Genomic DNA, 15,431 nt, shown 5'->3' with positions numbered 1-15,431 from the left:
CTAAAAAGTTCATGTTACAGCCCCAGTCTTTGCAAGCTGTGAAAGAAAGCACGCCTTCCCGTGTTCCCAAGCCGCCGCAGCCTTGCTGTGTGGCGAAGCAGAGCTGAGTCAGGAAGTCTAGGCCAAGGCTGGGCTTCACCCTTGGCTCTCTGAATAACCCTGCCCCGGGCATTTGTACATCTTCACGGAACTACGCAGGCTTCTGTGGGCAATGTGTTCACGCCACACGTGGTGGTGTGCATGCAGGGACTGGACAGGCAAGGGAAGGGAGGAGAGGGGCAAGGTCAGGGCCTGCGCAGGTGAGGCTCAGGGTGGCCTGCAGGCTAGTCCTTGAGACCCAACTCTCCACTCGTGGCCCTGAGCACTCCCACGACAAGCGCTGGCCATCAAACTTTTCATTAGACGGGTTTTTGTATAAAATCTGCTGTGGTTTCTTGGCAGTCTGTTGGAACCGTCCCCGTCCCAAAGGGATATTTTATAGGTAGTGCCAAGCCCAGGAGAGGAGAGAGCTTAGGGTGCTCTGGATGAGGTGAGGCAAGGTGGCAGGGACAGCTGGACTCCCTGGGGTGGGAAAGGGGCCCCAGACACCAAAGGGTACAGCCTTCTTAGGGTCAGCCCTCCTGATGGGGGAGAACAAACCCTTCTGTGGTGGCCCAGCCAACCGGAGCAAGCCCGGGATGGAGAGAGACAAGGACCCCAGGCTTCCTGTTTCAGGTCTCCAGGTTGCAGGATAGAGATGGAAGGATCTGCAGTGGCTGCAGGCGCCCATTCCTACAGGAAGGCTCCCCCTTCTGCCTGCCATGGCCACACGGATCCCTGGACGAGCTTCACAGAGCAGTACAGCCTGCCCGCCAGCTCTCCGTGGGAATCTTGTTTTCCTGTCTTCCTGCAGAGTGGCTGACAGATTAGGAAGCAGGGGGCAGGGGGGAGGGGGAGGTCATAAGGAGCACAAACCCATTGGTGAATCATAAATCCCCCATAATGAGGCCCGGCTGCTTTGCAGAACTAGGGGAGGGAAGGACTCTAGAGTAGTGGTCCTCAACCTTCCGCCTGCCGCACCCCACTCATACAGCTCCTCATGTGGTGGTGACCCCCCCCAACCATAACATTATTTTCATTGCTACTTCATCACGGTCATTTTGCTACTGTTATGAATTGGGTGACCCCTGTAAAAGGGTCGTTCGACACCCCTCCCCACCCCCCAAAGAGGTCTCGACCCACAGGTTGAGAACTGCTGCATAGAAGGAGGCTGGGCCTGGTTGCCTGGTGGTGACCCCTGGGCGCTCACAGGCACCCTGTTAGGGAACACTGCTGTCACCCACTGCACAGAGGGGGGGGGGGGAAGTTGAGGCTCAGGGGAGTGGCCTGACCAAGGTGTCAGGAACCAGGACCATCTGGAGCAGCCCGGGGCCTATCAGCTCCTCCTCGCACCCCAAGGGCAGTGTGATGAGGACGGAGGTAGGAGCCAGTCTCTATTACTGATTTGGTTTGAACAACTTTGGTCAAGCGCTTTTTGGGGTGGCTCTTGGGGAGCAAGGCTCCCCTAGATGCTGGAGGAAAATGACAGATGAGGGGTGCAGTAAGGGCAGGTGACGAGGTTGGGTGGGCAGCCAAGAAGCCACGATGTGCTGGGGCAGGGACCTAGCGGCCACCGTGCAGAGTGGGAGCAAGCTGGCTAATGGGCTTGACTCTGTGGTCAGGACTCTTACATGTGATTGGGCCCATTCATGCTGTTCCAAGCGCCTGACCCAAGCTCAGCTGGGCCCTGGGTCTGGGGACAGTGGGAAGTCACTGTCTTTGGTGGTCCTTCTCTATGACACCCCCCCTGCCCAGTGAACTGAGGCCCCCTCAGAATAGAAACCCTGTACAACATCTGTTTGTACTGTGGAACTTGTCCATCTGGGGCCTCTGACTGGATGGGCATAGGGCTGCAGTACTACCTGGCCAGCATGTCTCCAGCATGTGGAACAGGGGCTGTGAGATTCTCCGCTCTCACTCCGGAGTGGGTCTTCCTAGTTCCAACAATCCCAGACAGTCTTGTGTCCCTTCCAGTAGGAGTCCCAGCTGCTGGAGCCCCACCCACCTCCCCAGGGCCCACTGGGTGTTCCCAGGACCAGTAAGTGATGTGCAGCCAGTGGGGTTCTTCCCTCTTCTGGGCCCTCTCCTGAAGGTGCCGTTCTCATCTGTGAGGTGTGGGGCTGAGTGGCTTGGCTGGTTCCCCTTTCATCACTGAAAGCTCCCTCCCTTCCTCAGGAGGACTTCCCTCACTCCCTTGAGTCTCCTTTCCTCCACCCCTGCCACCCACACCACATTCCCCTCCTGTCTTTCCCTTCAGGTGACTATGGAGCTGGGATTCCTAGGGGAATGACTGGGTGGGCTGGGTTTCTGTCCACCCTTTCAGAAGGGCCTCCATTTAAGCTAAGAGGTCACCATAGTCCATGGGAGAAACCCAGAGCCTAAAACAAAATGTGTCTCAGCCAGGCTTTTGGTCAGGCGCAGGCCACGTGCATGGGTGGTGGCCCCAGAGCTGTTGAGTCAGGGAGGCAGGTGAGGCCCAGAAGCCCTGACTTCCCTCTCCTGTAGTCCTCTTTCCGAATGAGCCCGCACTAAAGCAAATGGGTGACGGGAAGAAGGAAGAGAGCTGACTAGCACATTCCAAAGGTGACTCAAGAAGACAAAGCATTACAATGAAATGAGTGAGGACCTGGAGTTAGGAAGCCAAAAAGGAAGCATGCACTCAGTATCTATCCAGCTCAAAGAACAGAGGGGAAACTTCAAGCCTCGAGTTGCAGTAGTGAGTGGTGCCGGAAGCATCAAAAGAAGATGGCAGGAATACAGAGCCAATGTATTAAAAAGAACTAGTCAAGATTTCACCGTTTCAAGAGGCAGCACAGGGTCAAGGACTGATGATGCTGTAGGAAGGAGTCCAGGAAGTCCAAGCTGAGGTATTAGAGGAAAACAAGGCTCCAGAAACTGAAATCGCAGTGAGATGTTTCAGCAAGCTGATGAGCACTGGAAGTGCTCTCTTGTCTCTGCCGAGAAATGTGGAAGAAAATTGGTAGCTACCAATCACCAGGAGAGATCCATATTTGTGCCCATTCCAAAGTAAGGTGGCTCAACAGGACGCACAAACTGTTGAATACCATCATTAATATCACAGGCAAGTAAAATTTTGCTGAAGATAATTTTAAAATGGCTGCAGCATTCATCAACAGGAAGCTTCCAGAAATTTAAATATAATTCAGAAGAGGATGTGGAACAATGGATATTATTACTGATATCAGATGGATTTGGGCTGGAAGCAAAGCACACCAGAAAGTTGCTTCCTCGTGTTATATTTACTATGCAAGACATTCACCTCTGTGGATCATAACAAACTACAGATATCATTGAGAAGAATGGGACTTCTAGAACACTTCATTGTGCTCATTTTATCTATAAACTCACTGCTATTGAGTCAGTGCTGTCTCACTACAACCCCCTGTGGGTTTTGAGACTCTGTTTATGAGAGTAGAAAGCTCAGTCTTTCTCCTCAGAGCTGCTGGTGTTTTTGAACTGCTGACCATGCAGATTGCAGTTGAAGTGTAACCACTACACTACCATGGCTCCAACATTTTATCTATATGCTGAGCAAAAGCTGGACTATATAAGGAAGAATGTGGCATCGGGATCAGAAGAAAGTTTATTAACAATTTTCTATATGCAAAGGACGTAACTGCTTGTGGAGTATTTGGGGCGCTTCTGCCTTCAATATGGATTTCTACTAATTGTCGAGAAAACCCAAATCCTCACAACTCGACCCATAGACAACGTCATGCTAAACAGATAAAAATTTGAAGATGGCTCTCCCCATCATCCCCAATGTTCTGCTGCTTCTGCCAGGAAGGTGAATCTGTGCAGTCACTGGGTCCAAGATGCACCCTGGACATGGGAGGTGCTACACTAGGACCACTGGGAAGGTTTTCCAGTTTCTTAATGCAAAGTGCAAATCAGCATTCCTTTCCTAGAGTAACCCTGCGCAGGTAAGCGCGACAGAAGGAAGTACAAAAAGGAGCAAGTGGAAGAAATTCAAAAGGAAAGCACCCACCGTGCAGTCACATTCCAGAGGGCCAACACTGGTGCATGTCTTGCTGCTATAATGGCCAAGAGGAATCGGAAACCTGAAGATAGTAAGAGGACAGGCGATCAGGGCTGCCAAGGAAGCAAAAAAGACTATGCAAGCACCTAAAAGACAGCAATGGCTGCTACTAAGGCTCCCACAATGGCAGCACCTAAGTAAAAGATTGTGAAACCCGTGAAAGCTTCCGCTCCTGGTTGGTGGAAAATGCTAAGTTGACTTTCAAAGAAGCTTTTGCGTAAAGATGCAACGGTAACTCAAACAAAACAAAACAAAAACACTGCAGTTGTCAAGAATTTCATTTTGCTTGGATTCCCCAATCAACTCTCACAGAAGCAGCGATCAAGAAATCAAGCACGGCATTGCAATGGACAAACCTCCCGCACAAGACCTCTTTTAGAGTACTGATGAGCAAGGATGTCGCTTTGAGGACTAAGGTTTGCCGTGGTATTGTCACTTCAAAATGTGGTGTTTTTCAATCGTTTCGTATGCATGTGAAAGTTGGACGATGGACACAGAAGACTGTAGAAGAATCAATGCATTTGCATTAGGGTGCTGGTGTGGACGGTCAGAAGAACAAACATATCTGTCTTGGAAGAAGTACAGCCCCAATGCTCCTTAGAATCAAGGATGGCGAGGCTTCATCTCATGTGCATTGGGCACGTGATCGGGGGAGAACAGTCCCTGGAAAAAGGGGAAGTCAAGGGTCAGTGAAAAGGGGAAGACGGTCAGGAGTGGGATGGACACAGTGGCTGCCATCAGGGGGTCAGACATAACCGTGCTTGTGAGGATGGTGAGAGACAGGGCCATGCTTGCTTCTGTTGTACACAGTGCACTGTGAGTCCCGGCTGACTCAATGTACTTAACAACTGGCCCAGGAGGCAACGGGCTGGGCACTCCTGGCTCCGATTAAGAGCTTGTTTGGAGACCTGAACTATATGAGATGGGCCCCATAAATATGAAATGAAAGGGCAGGACTAGACATTCCACAACTGGGCGCCTTCAAGTGTCCTGCCTCCTCTGGGGAGGAATGTTTGTGGATGTAGGGAATGAAGGAAAGATGCATCTCTCAAATCCTAGGATTAGTCTTGGATCATCCTACTCTTTGCAGGACCCAAGGTGTCCCACCGCACTGCCTGGAGGGTCAGGAGGAGCCAGCACAACTACCCGAAGCCTGCTCAGAATCTGGCTTTTATCCCCTACTATCTCATGCTCTGGGGCTCTGGGATTCTCCAGGTCCCAGGGACAGTCTGGCCAGTGGCAGGCAGACAGGCCTGGCTAGAAGTAGTTGACAATTCTGTGGAGGGACTGAATCCGAGAGCTGTGGGCCTCCCAGGCAGAGCAGCTTCGGACGGCACCCTGCTCTACCACGAACACACGGCCAGGATAGTTGGGCTGTCTTACAGGACCCACCACGAACAGAGAAGATTGGGTGGCAAGGGAGAAGGCAGAATGACCACCTGGAATGCAGAGCAGAGCTGGCCTGGGCTGAGCCTGGGCCCTGGTGGTACCCTGTCCCACCTAGTGTCCCCTCCCAGCTCCCGGGTCATCTCATTTCATCTGGAGACCAGGCTGGTACCTCATTCGCCTCCTTGTTGGCTTCCTTTCCTTTCATCCCCCCGTGGGCATGTTGGGTGTAGGTTGTGGCACTTCTCACGGGGTGATGTTCAGGGACCATGACATTCTGGACCAGCCCAGGATGGTGATCACAGAAACTGGGGTGATTCTGGATGCGCTTCTTCCCCCATCCCTCTTCTACTCCACTCCTTCCTGGGTAAGCTACTACCACTCAGAGAGCAGAGCCAGTGAGCACGTGTATTAAGTACCCAGGAGCACTGTGGGAAGGATGGGGTCAAGCCAGAGAGCTGAGGGAAGGGAAACTAGTCCAGGTAATCAAGCATGGCTCCCTTCTGGAGGAGGTGTGCTTATTGGGGTACATGGGGGGGCAGAGAGACCCTCTCTGCCTGGGGAAGGTGTGTGTCTCCCAGGAAGAGACCTGGGGACTGTGTTGCCGCCTCACTCTGCTAGCTTCGGGATATGGGACTGTCTGGAGGAGGCGGGAAAGGCTCTGCTTGGCACCACTTCCCACTTGGAGGCTGATGTGCTGTGTGCATGGGGAGTAGGCAGGCACAGTGCACGGGAGGAACGGGTGGAAGCAATCGGGTCTCTCCATCCCAGCGTCTCCCACCACTCTGGGAAAAAAATGGAGCTTTGGGATCTACCAGGCTCCAGGAACCCTGCTGTTCTGAGTGGGAACCAACCTGGTGACAGTGGGTTTGTCATGTTGTTTTGCTGGTTGGTTGGATCTTGGCTTCATTTTACCATGGATGGGAAATTGTGCTCTCTTTTGTAGGGGGCTGGTGGCCTCTAACCATTGCCGGGTCTACGCCGAAGTTGAACGCCTTGGTCCACCCATCCCAGAACTTTCTCTCCCCATGAGACACTGATTCAGAATGTTTGAACCACTCTGCCCCAGTGCCCTTGTTTTAGATGAGATCCCATGCAGGGAAGGGGCCGCGAAGGCCAGGCAGCTGCTGAGCCAGTGCGCTGCCATTTCGGCCAGCTCTCCCACACGCATACCCCCCTCAACCTCCCTTTTCCCGTCTCCACCCCTTACCCGCAGCCAGTCTGCTGAGCCATGACATGAGAAGGCAGAGAGGGTCCAGGTAGAACCAGCAGGCCCCTTCGTGGAGACTCCGGCCAGCCCAGGGCCTCTTGTCTCTAGGCCTGACCCACTGTGGGTGGGGCCAGCTTAGAGCATTCCCCAGGTGAAGATGAGGGGACTGATGGGAGCAGGAAGGGGGTGTTCTTAATCAGTTCATCATGTGGGGAGGGCAAGCAGACAGCCCCTGGGTTCAGGCAGATTCCCCCCCAGGCCTTGTCCATCTTCCCAAACCCTCCCCTCAAAACTCTACCCCTCTCTAAGGGAGAAGTGTCCAGTCGTCCCTTACCTCTCCTGGCGCAGAGGGGCAGGCCCATCTTTGTGAGGAGTAGAATTGTGTCCCCCTACAGAATACATGTTAGAATTCTAACCCTCTGCTTGTAGAAGCGATGGCACGTGTGCTTTGGGAAGATTCTCTTTTGTTAATGAGGCCGGAATTAGTTAGGGCGCGTCTTAAATCTAGCTCTTGAGATACAAAGGAGCAGGTGAAGCCAGTCAGCACACAGGCGGGTAAGAGATATGCCACCTGGTCATCAAGGGACCTGGAAGCTCTGCCCCTGAGAGATGGCACTTGGAATTTGGATTTCAGTGGAAGGAGATTTTCTGTTAGAGCCGTCCACGCTGTGGGATGTGTCTTAGACCAGCAAGGACTCCCTAAGACTGCCTTCTCCTGACGACCGTCTCATGCCTTGACAGACTCAGGGCTTCTCCTGGTGAACAGCCCGCCTTTGTCTGGAAGGGACCCAGAGTGCCACCTCCAGAATCAACTCCGTTACCCAGCACCCTTACAGTTTGCCCCATGGCTCTCTCTCTCTCCCACTCTTCTGTGGTCCAGAGGGAGGACCTACCCTCCAGGCACCTCTGCACCTGGTGTTCCCTGGCGATGATCCTCCCAGGCTGTGGAGGAAGCCACTCCTGTTTGTCTTTGACAAGGGGCATGGGAAGGGGGAAGCCTAGGGTGGGAAAGGGCCTCTAGGGTGGGGGTCTGATTCCTGACCTTGGCACAGGCCATGGCCCCCTAGAGCATGACTCATGCGCCATCCCCCGACACCTTGAGGCAGCTGACGGCATTCTTGGCCCAAAGGTTTCCAGGTGGAAATGCTCCCCATGCTCCAGGATCCAAGGAGGGAAGGAAGGAAAGAAGAGAAGCACTCCTGAGTTCACATCCCCAGTCCCCATTCAGAAAAGGAAGACCCAGTGCTGAAGGAGCTGAGAATTGCCCAGGGCAGGGCTGAGCTCCGTGTGTCAGGACAAGTGAGTTCCACAGATTTGAGTAGGTGAATGGGTTCTATTTTTGCAAAAAGTTTCAACTCACCTGAATGAGTCCAGCGTCCTCTTCTTACATGCAAAGAGTCTAAGGACCAGAGAAGGCCAGTGGCCTGCTCACGGGTGTCCACAGGCCAGTTGCTGCCTCAAGAGGTGGGTCATGAGCCCCTCAAGGGACATCCCTTTTACCCTGGCCTTCATAGCATGCTCTTACCCCTCTCTCTGGACCACATGCTATGGATCAAATTATGGTATTTTAAAGCTGTAGTGGAATTATGGATTAAAACAATCACAATCTTTCTAGCTGAAATCCTGCTGACCCCTACATCATGGGTCACTTGGACCAGGACCTATGTCTCCTTATGAGATTTCCCATGTCATCTCTCCAGAAGACAAAGGGGGATTTTAGCATCTGGTCCCCATTTCCAGCAAGGCTGGGTCCAGGAGGGCTCTCTGGAAAATTGCACTCACTACATAGCCGGCGTAATTTTCCCATAGAAAGAGCATTAGGCAGGGTTGAAGATCAGGTCTTTCCAAATGACCAATTCTATAAAGAGCTCATTCTTACCACTTGGGAGGCCAACCTCCCCAGCTGGTTTTGCAAAGAATGGAGACAAGAGATGGGGCTGATGCAGGTCCCTTCCAGGAAGCTGGCAGATGCTCACCAGGGGAAATCTGCACACCCACACAAGGGGGGCTGCTCACGCCTGCTCTCAAGAGCCTGTTGCTTCTCATCCCAAACACCAGGACCTCCCCCAGCAGGTTCATACTTTTGACTGGGCTGGGTGAGGGGGAGTCGGGGGGAGGGAGAATTCAAGGAGCATCTTTCTCACTTTTCTCATAGACCAGCCAGACACTGAATAGTCCTCAGCTCTCCCCACACAGCTGAACTTCCCCCATCAGTCACTCCGAGTTGAGCAAAGAGGTGACTCCTGGGAAATACTCCAGCGTTCTCCAGCAAGAGGAGGTACTGTCCCAGGTCAAAGCAGCTGTACTTTAGGATCTCCTTTCTTCCTTCCCAGACGGGTGGCAAATTCCACCTTATGTTTTCAACGAGCAAGTTAGCAACATGTTGGCATCAGAATTGGAAAGTGGCTTTCCGATGCATGCACAGGTACTTGATTGAAAACTGGCTGGGCAGGGAGTTTGGATCTATTGGCAGGGCCATGAGGAACAGACACAGGAAAAACATCTTTTAATGGGACGACAGGCTCTGGGAGGCGTGGCCAGGGTCTAGGAAATCAGACCACATAAAGGCAGAGCATGGAAGTCTTTGATCGGGTGTGACTCCCTAGCCCAGCTCTCAAGGGAATGGTAGGCTTACCATCCGGACAGGCTGGCAGGAGCCCCTATGGTCATTGTGGCCATTCCAGGGGAGGAAGTCAGGGTCGTCCCCATGCTCCAGGATGAACTGCTGGCCTTGGAAGTCGGGGTGCTCGAAGCAAGCCCAGGCCCCACTCCCCACTCACAGGGAGTTTATCCCATTCACCAAGCCTCGGTCCTGGAGGCTGGTCGCAGTGCCCCCAAACCTCCAGCTTCATCCCCATGAAGTGCTTGCCCTCACAGAGCATGGTCTGGAAGGTCAGATAAGAGAGACTGGACTCACGTGTTTTTCTCCTTTCAGTCGGGGGGTCTCCAGCTTCGAGAACACCGGTACCCAGTTCTACTGCACAGAGCAGGGCTCAGTCAATACTTGTTGACTGGGACAAAGAGCAGAGGTGGGGGTTCCGCCCTTCTTTCTATGAAAGGCTGTCCTCAGACACAGCATGAGGGGCCTTCCCACCCCTCAGGAGACTTTCACTGAGCAGCTAAATATCAGTCGATATCAGACAAAAAAACCAAACCCTTTGTCTAGGAGTCATTTGACAATAGGTTCTTTTCAAATGTCCACTGGTGCATTTGATGTTGTTGTTTATTGCTACAATGGAATATCCATCATGACATTCGAGGACATATTTCAGAAGAGAACACTTTACCCACAACCCCACCCTCATAGCTCCTCATTATTTTCCCCAAAAGGCAAGTTTCTGAGGACCGGGCCTCTTGAATGGACTCCACTTGCAGGCCGGGAAAAGGCCTTCTATTCTCCGAAAAGGGATTTCTATTCTTAGCGGAATTCTATTCCTTTGGGTCCCAGAGAGATGTCCAATCTGGAACTTGGATCGGTCAGTGTGTCCAAGAGCGACGTAGCACAGACAGCTTCTCCTCATCACCAAACAAAACATGGAATGTCAACCGCCTCCAAACTCACTTCCTGCTGGGCTTCATCTGCAATGGACTTACCGCTTAGGTTTCCAGGCTGGTGTCCTGAGTAGGGGCTGTTAAGAGGCAAGTAATGCTGCCCAGAAGTCTGGAATCCAAGCTAATCGCTTATGGTAATGCAAATGTTTTCAGTTCTCAGGAGGCTGTAACACTTCTCTTCCAGTTCCGGCTCCCCGTGGAGCCAGGCAAGTCATCCTGGTGGCACACAGGCTGAGGCGCTGGACTGCTAACTGCGAAGTCAGAAGTTGGATATCATCAGGCCCTCCTGGAGAGAAAGGTGAGTTTTCTGTCTCCATAGAGAGTTCCAGGGTCAGAAACCCTGGGGAACACTTGGACGCTGGCCTATAGGGTGAGCATAAGTCAGAACTGACCCGACAGTAGAGGGTTGAAGCCAGGCTTGGCCGTGTTCCTTGGCCCCAGAATCGTGAGCAGCAGGGAGGAAGCCTTGATAAAGGGCCAGCCAGCTGTGGTTCCCTCTGCCGCCACACAGATGTGGGTGTGCGGGGTGACAGGGCAGATACCCAGCACCGGCACTCCCTCTATGGATGCAGTGTGAGCCCAGGAAGGCTTGGTGATTGGGTGGTTTTGGAAGTGCAATCCAGCCAGTGTAGACCGGCAAAGGCCCTTGATGGTGAGTGAGAAGGTGGAGGCCACCTGCCTACACAGACCCATCCCTCAGCGACATCTCAGAGAGCAGGGAGACTTGGACTCCCAAATGAGAAGGTACCTTAGGGTGCCAGCACCAACCCACCCAGTTCCTAATGTAAGCTGGGAAGGGAAATGGTGGGCGTGCCATCCTCCCCACCCTGGGTCAGACACAGGTTGAAACTGTGCCAAGCCTGCCTATGAAAAAGCACCATAGCCTGGCAATGCGGCAGCGACCCACTATATTTCCTCCCGGAAAGGGCAGAGGAGGGAGTGGAGGGGGGCTGCTTGAGGGTCTCCCAAAGCCCCCACAGTCTCTGAAGCTCTCTCCACTTTGCCAAGTGCACTTACCTTGTGCCGCGGTGTTCAGGCCCCCCACCCCCAGGGCAGCTGCCATATAGACGGGTCTGGTCCTGCTGCCTTTGAGTTGCAGGGACAAAGGAACTGCCTGCTGGCAGCGCTCTGCCAGGTCTGCCACATTAGAGCAGTAGGGCATGCGGGGCCTGGGGCGCCTCTCCACGTGGTCACTGGGGATGGCCACTGGGTGGTGGCAAACTTCCAAACCCTGCTCACCAGGCAGGAAAGGGGGGGGAGGAATGGAGGAGGGATGGAACTGGGCCCGGGATGATTGCCCTTAAAAAGGGGACTGCAGGGTCTCTTAAGCAACCTAGCTGTGCAGCTGGAAAGGAAAACGAATTTGCTCTGTAAACTTTCACTCAAATCACAACATTTTTCCCCCCTAAAAGGTAAACCTGCGGAGCCTCCAGCCAGCCTCAAGATCTCCTCTTCTGGACCGCACTTTTCCAGCCCAGCTAGCTGAGTCTCACTAGTCTGTCCTCGGGCTATGGCAATCCGATCCACCTACCAGCAGTTCAAATCCACCAGCTGCTTGTGGGAGAAAGACTGGTCTTTCTACTCCCATGGAAAGTTAGTCTCTGAAACTGCAGATAGGCACTGCCCTGCAGGCTAGAATTCATGGCTGGGAGTCCTCAGACTCTTGGAAGGGGCATCTCTAGAAACTCGCTTCCTGTTCCCAAATGCTCCTCTCTCCCCTTCTGACCCACCCTCCCCGCTTCCTCACAAAACCTATACCAAGGGAATTAAAAAAGTTTGTGGAAAATGACATTCTTTTAAAATTCTGTTCACCACCGCCCTGCCCCACCCCGGAATCTTTGGAAGCCCTCTCTTCAATTCTCACTTCCTGACTGATGGTCCAGGCTTCCGGTGGCAGAGAAAACAGGCCTGGACCCGACCTGGCCTCTCCAAAATTGACAACCTTCTTTCAGGCCCGGCATTTCCTGAGCCAGGCCACCCCATCCCTTTCTCTGTCTTGTTTCCTCTAGAAGCTCTCAGCCCTTGGCGATCCATGCCACTCAGGTCCCCCCACCCCCAGGGGGCCCCCCAGGTGGGGGCACCACAGTGTCTGTCGTCACTGATAATAAGGGTTCCCCTGTTCCGGAGCAGCAGAGCCAATTCACTAATTTTGACTTAGAGAGGAAAAGAGAAGTTTATCAGACGCTGCCAGGCAACACCAAGGCCAGAGGCACCAGAGCAGAAGAGCTGCAGCCCTGAGGCCAGAGAGGAGACTGGGAGGCAGAGCAGAGAGTGGGCTGCTAGTATGCCAGCAAGACTCCTCGTTAGTCACAAAATCACCACTGGTGGCAGATCAATTGTCACTGTCCTAGGGAAAGGACTATGATTGAGATACATACACAATTATGAAATAGAAAACTTAGATGATTGGTTCTGGGAACCTTCAGTTACCTGGCTGGTCTGGGTATGGTTCATGACTGTTCGGTCTTGGTATCTTCCCAGAAGAATGCACTACAGAGGACAGCACTGAAGATACAGCTCGGGGAGAGAGGCAGGTCTGCCCAGACCACACGGGAGCTAACTAAAACGGAAAAAGAGAGAGTGGGCCGCAACTTGGGCCACCAAGCCTCAAGAACAACGTTCCCTCTTAGAGCAGCCAATGCATAGACATGAGTGTAGGGTTGGCCTCACCAGGAGACACGACATCCCCTTACTGACCCACTGTGCTACGGGGGGGCAACACTGGAGATAGTGTGGGAACTGAGCCCCTATACCAGGGCGTAACATGAAAGGAGCACAATAGAGCAGCCAGGGGAACAAAGCAACAAACTTCCTGAGGGATTCTGAAAATAGACATCTGGCGTGGGGGGTAGGGCTTGGCACCTCGTTAGACTCAATTAGAAAACATTCCTAAGGGTCAGCAGACAGACCTGGAGCTATTCATGGGTTATTTTCTGTTTTGATTTTCTTTTCATGTCTATCTATATAAGATAGGCAGCATAAACAATCCTGAGGAGAAAACAATGGGACCCAGGGGCCCAGGGGTCCAGGGGAGAGGAAGAGTGGGGGAAAAGGCGTGGAGAGCCAACAAATCCGTAACTGGGCTCTGTCCACATCAGCAATCCTTGTCATTTCTCAAGGCTGTCAAAACCCATGGAGGAGCCCTGGTGGAGTAGTGCTTCCAACGTAGGCTGTTGACGACAAGGAGAGCAGTTCAAAACCACCAGTCACTTCTGCAGGTTTTCAAGTCACACCGAGTTACTCTCAGACACCCACACAGGCAATTCTGTCCTGTCCTAGAGTCGCTATGGGTCAACATCGGCAGAGTGAGGAGCTGTAGAAAACGGCTAAACTCTGCCCCAGCTGTTAGAACACTGCAGCTAACCATAAGGTCAGTGGTTCAAAACTGCCAGCTACTCTACAGGAGAAAGAGACCGGCAGCTCCTGTAAAGATTTTCAGCCTTGGACACCCTCCAGAGCAGAGGTTCTCAACCTGTGGGTCAAAACCTCTTTGGGGTTTGAACAACCCTCTCACAGGGGTCGCCCAATTCATAACAGTAGCAAAATGATAAATGATGAAGTAGCAACAAAAATGTTATGGTATGTAGGGTCATGGCATGAGGGTTTCTATGAATCAGAATTGACTGGGTGGGAAAAGGTTTACATCTTTAAAGTTCAGGACATGCTAAACTTCACCAATGATGGCACATATAAGACACAGAGTTTACTGTGATGGATTACTTTGTTAATTGGACAAAAATGGGACGGAGAAGGGAACACATTGAGAACGCAAACCATCAGGAAGCTGATAATTCAACGTAGAAGAGGCAAGCCATACTCCAGCTGTTGTCTTCAAAGGGCTTTCCGTGATTGGAATGGGTCATTGGAGCTGAAAGAACCCCCGAGCCAGTCTCGCATCAAGCACTGTACTTCTCTGGTGAGAAATGAGGCCACACAACTCAAGAAACACCAACATGTGAGATGCTCTACGTAGAGCAACATCGTGGGCAGGTGGCCTCGAGCGTCTGGAATCCAGGGCAGTGAGCCCTCATTTCATTGGACATTCTAGTAACAGCAGACCCACTGATTGACTACCATGAGGACAGATCTCATTTTCCTTGTTATATTGACTAATGAGTGTTTTCTACTTCTGGAGTTGGCAGTTTCTTGTAGAGCGGGGAGAAAGCTCATTGGCTCTGGGAACCAAGGGGCCGCTGAGTTTAAGCAGTGAGACCATGCTGGACCTTTAGGGGTCGAAGTTTAGATTTTGGTACAATTGGTCTGGGAGGATTTAAAAGTAAGGAATGACATAATGTATGTCTTTAAGAGGTAACTATGGTTACTGTCCACTAATGTAGCGGAGATTAAAAAAAAAAGACAAGCTACAGGCAGATTTCTGAGGCAGGGCCCCCCAGTCTGCGAACTTGGGTGAGGGAAATGAAGGGAAGCACTAAGGGCGGCTCTCAAGTTTAGAGCTTTCATATCTCAGTGGTGTTCATATCGAGTGGGTTTTAAACGAAAACAGAATTCTGCTTCTGGCGACATCAGAAGTGACTTGATGACATTGAGTTTTGGTTTGTTTCTGGTAAAATACATCTGAGAAGCCTCTATCAAGCATAAACCAGGAACCCAGAGGTTAGAGCAAAGATAAAAATTTGGGGTGCTTCTGGAAACTTGGCATTTAGTCATAGCGAAAGACGGGACTGGCAGGAAAAGGGCTGAGGGCTTGATAGTGACAGAAAGAACCCGACAACACCGGGAGCAGGTAGGAAAAGCAAAATGTGGTGTTAAGGGAAGAGTAATGTTGGGATGCTGAAAAATAAAAATGCTCATTAGATTCAGTGATGCAAAAGCAGTACGCTGTTTTGACAGGAGCAGCTTTGGTCAAAGGGTGATGAGAAGTATCCAATGAGTAGGTTAGAAGTGGATGTAAGCAGGAAGTTAAAATAATTTGAAGAGCACACTGATAATTTGAAGAGCTGTATTAAAATCCACAACTTATCCTTCTGTTCATGTAAATACAGCCTACTGTATAAAATTCCAGAAGGAAATAAAAAGAGAAGTGGACCTAATTGACTTTATAATGTAAAAATGTTCTATAAATACATTTAAGAATTTGAGTGTTGTAATTTGACTTTTTCTCTTGAAACTAAAATTTGAGCTGTG

The 15,431-nt window shown here is 51.7% G+C and overlaps 1 protein-coding gene across 1 annotated transcript; it reads right to left on the bottom strand.

The window, feature by feature from the left end:
• Positions 1–1,314: 1,314 nt before the first annotated feature.
• CRYGN (crystallin gamma N) lies at positions 1,315–9,616 on the bottom strand. Its single transcript, XM_075550906.1, is given in 4 exon segments — positions 1,315–1,321; positions 7,831–7,889; positions 9,370–9,555; positions 9,557–9,616. Coding segments are annotated over 4 exon segments (312 nt in total).
• Positions 9,617–15,431: the final 5,815 nt, after the last annotated feature.

The sequence above is a fragment of the Tenrec ecaudatus genome, chromosome 5 (genome assembly GCF_050624435.1).
Source record: "Tenrec ecaudatus isolate mTenEca1 chromosome 5, mTenEca1.hap1, whole genome shotgun sequence".
Classification (NCBI taxonomy): Eukaryota; Metazoa; Chordata; class Mammalia; order Afrosoricida; family Tenrecidae; genus Tenrec; species Tenrec ecaudatus.
This window is presented reverse-complemented; position numbering and strand designations above follow the sequence as displayed.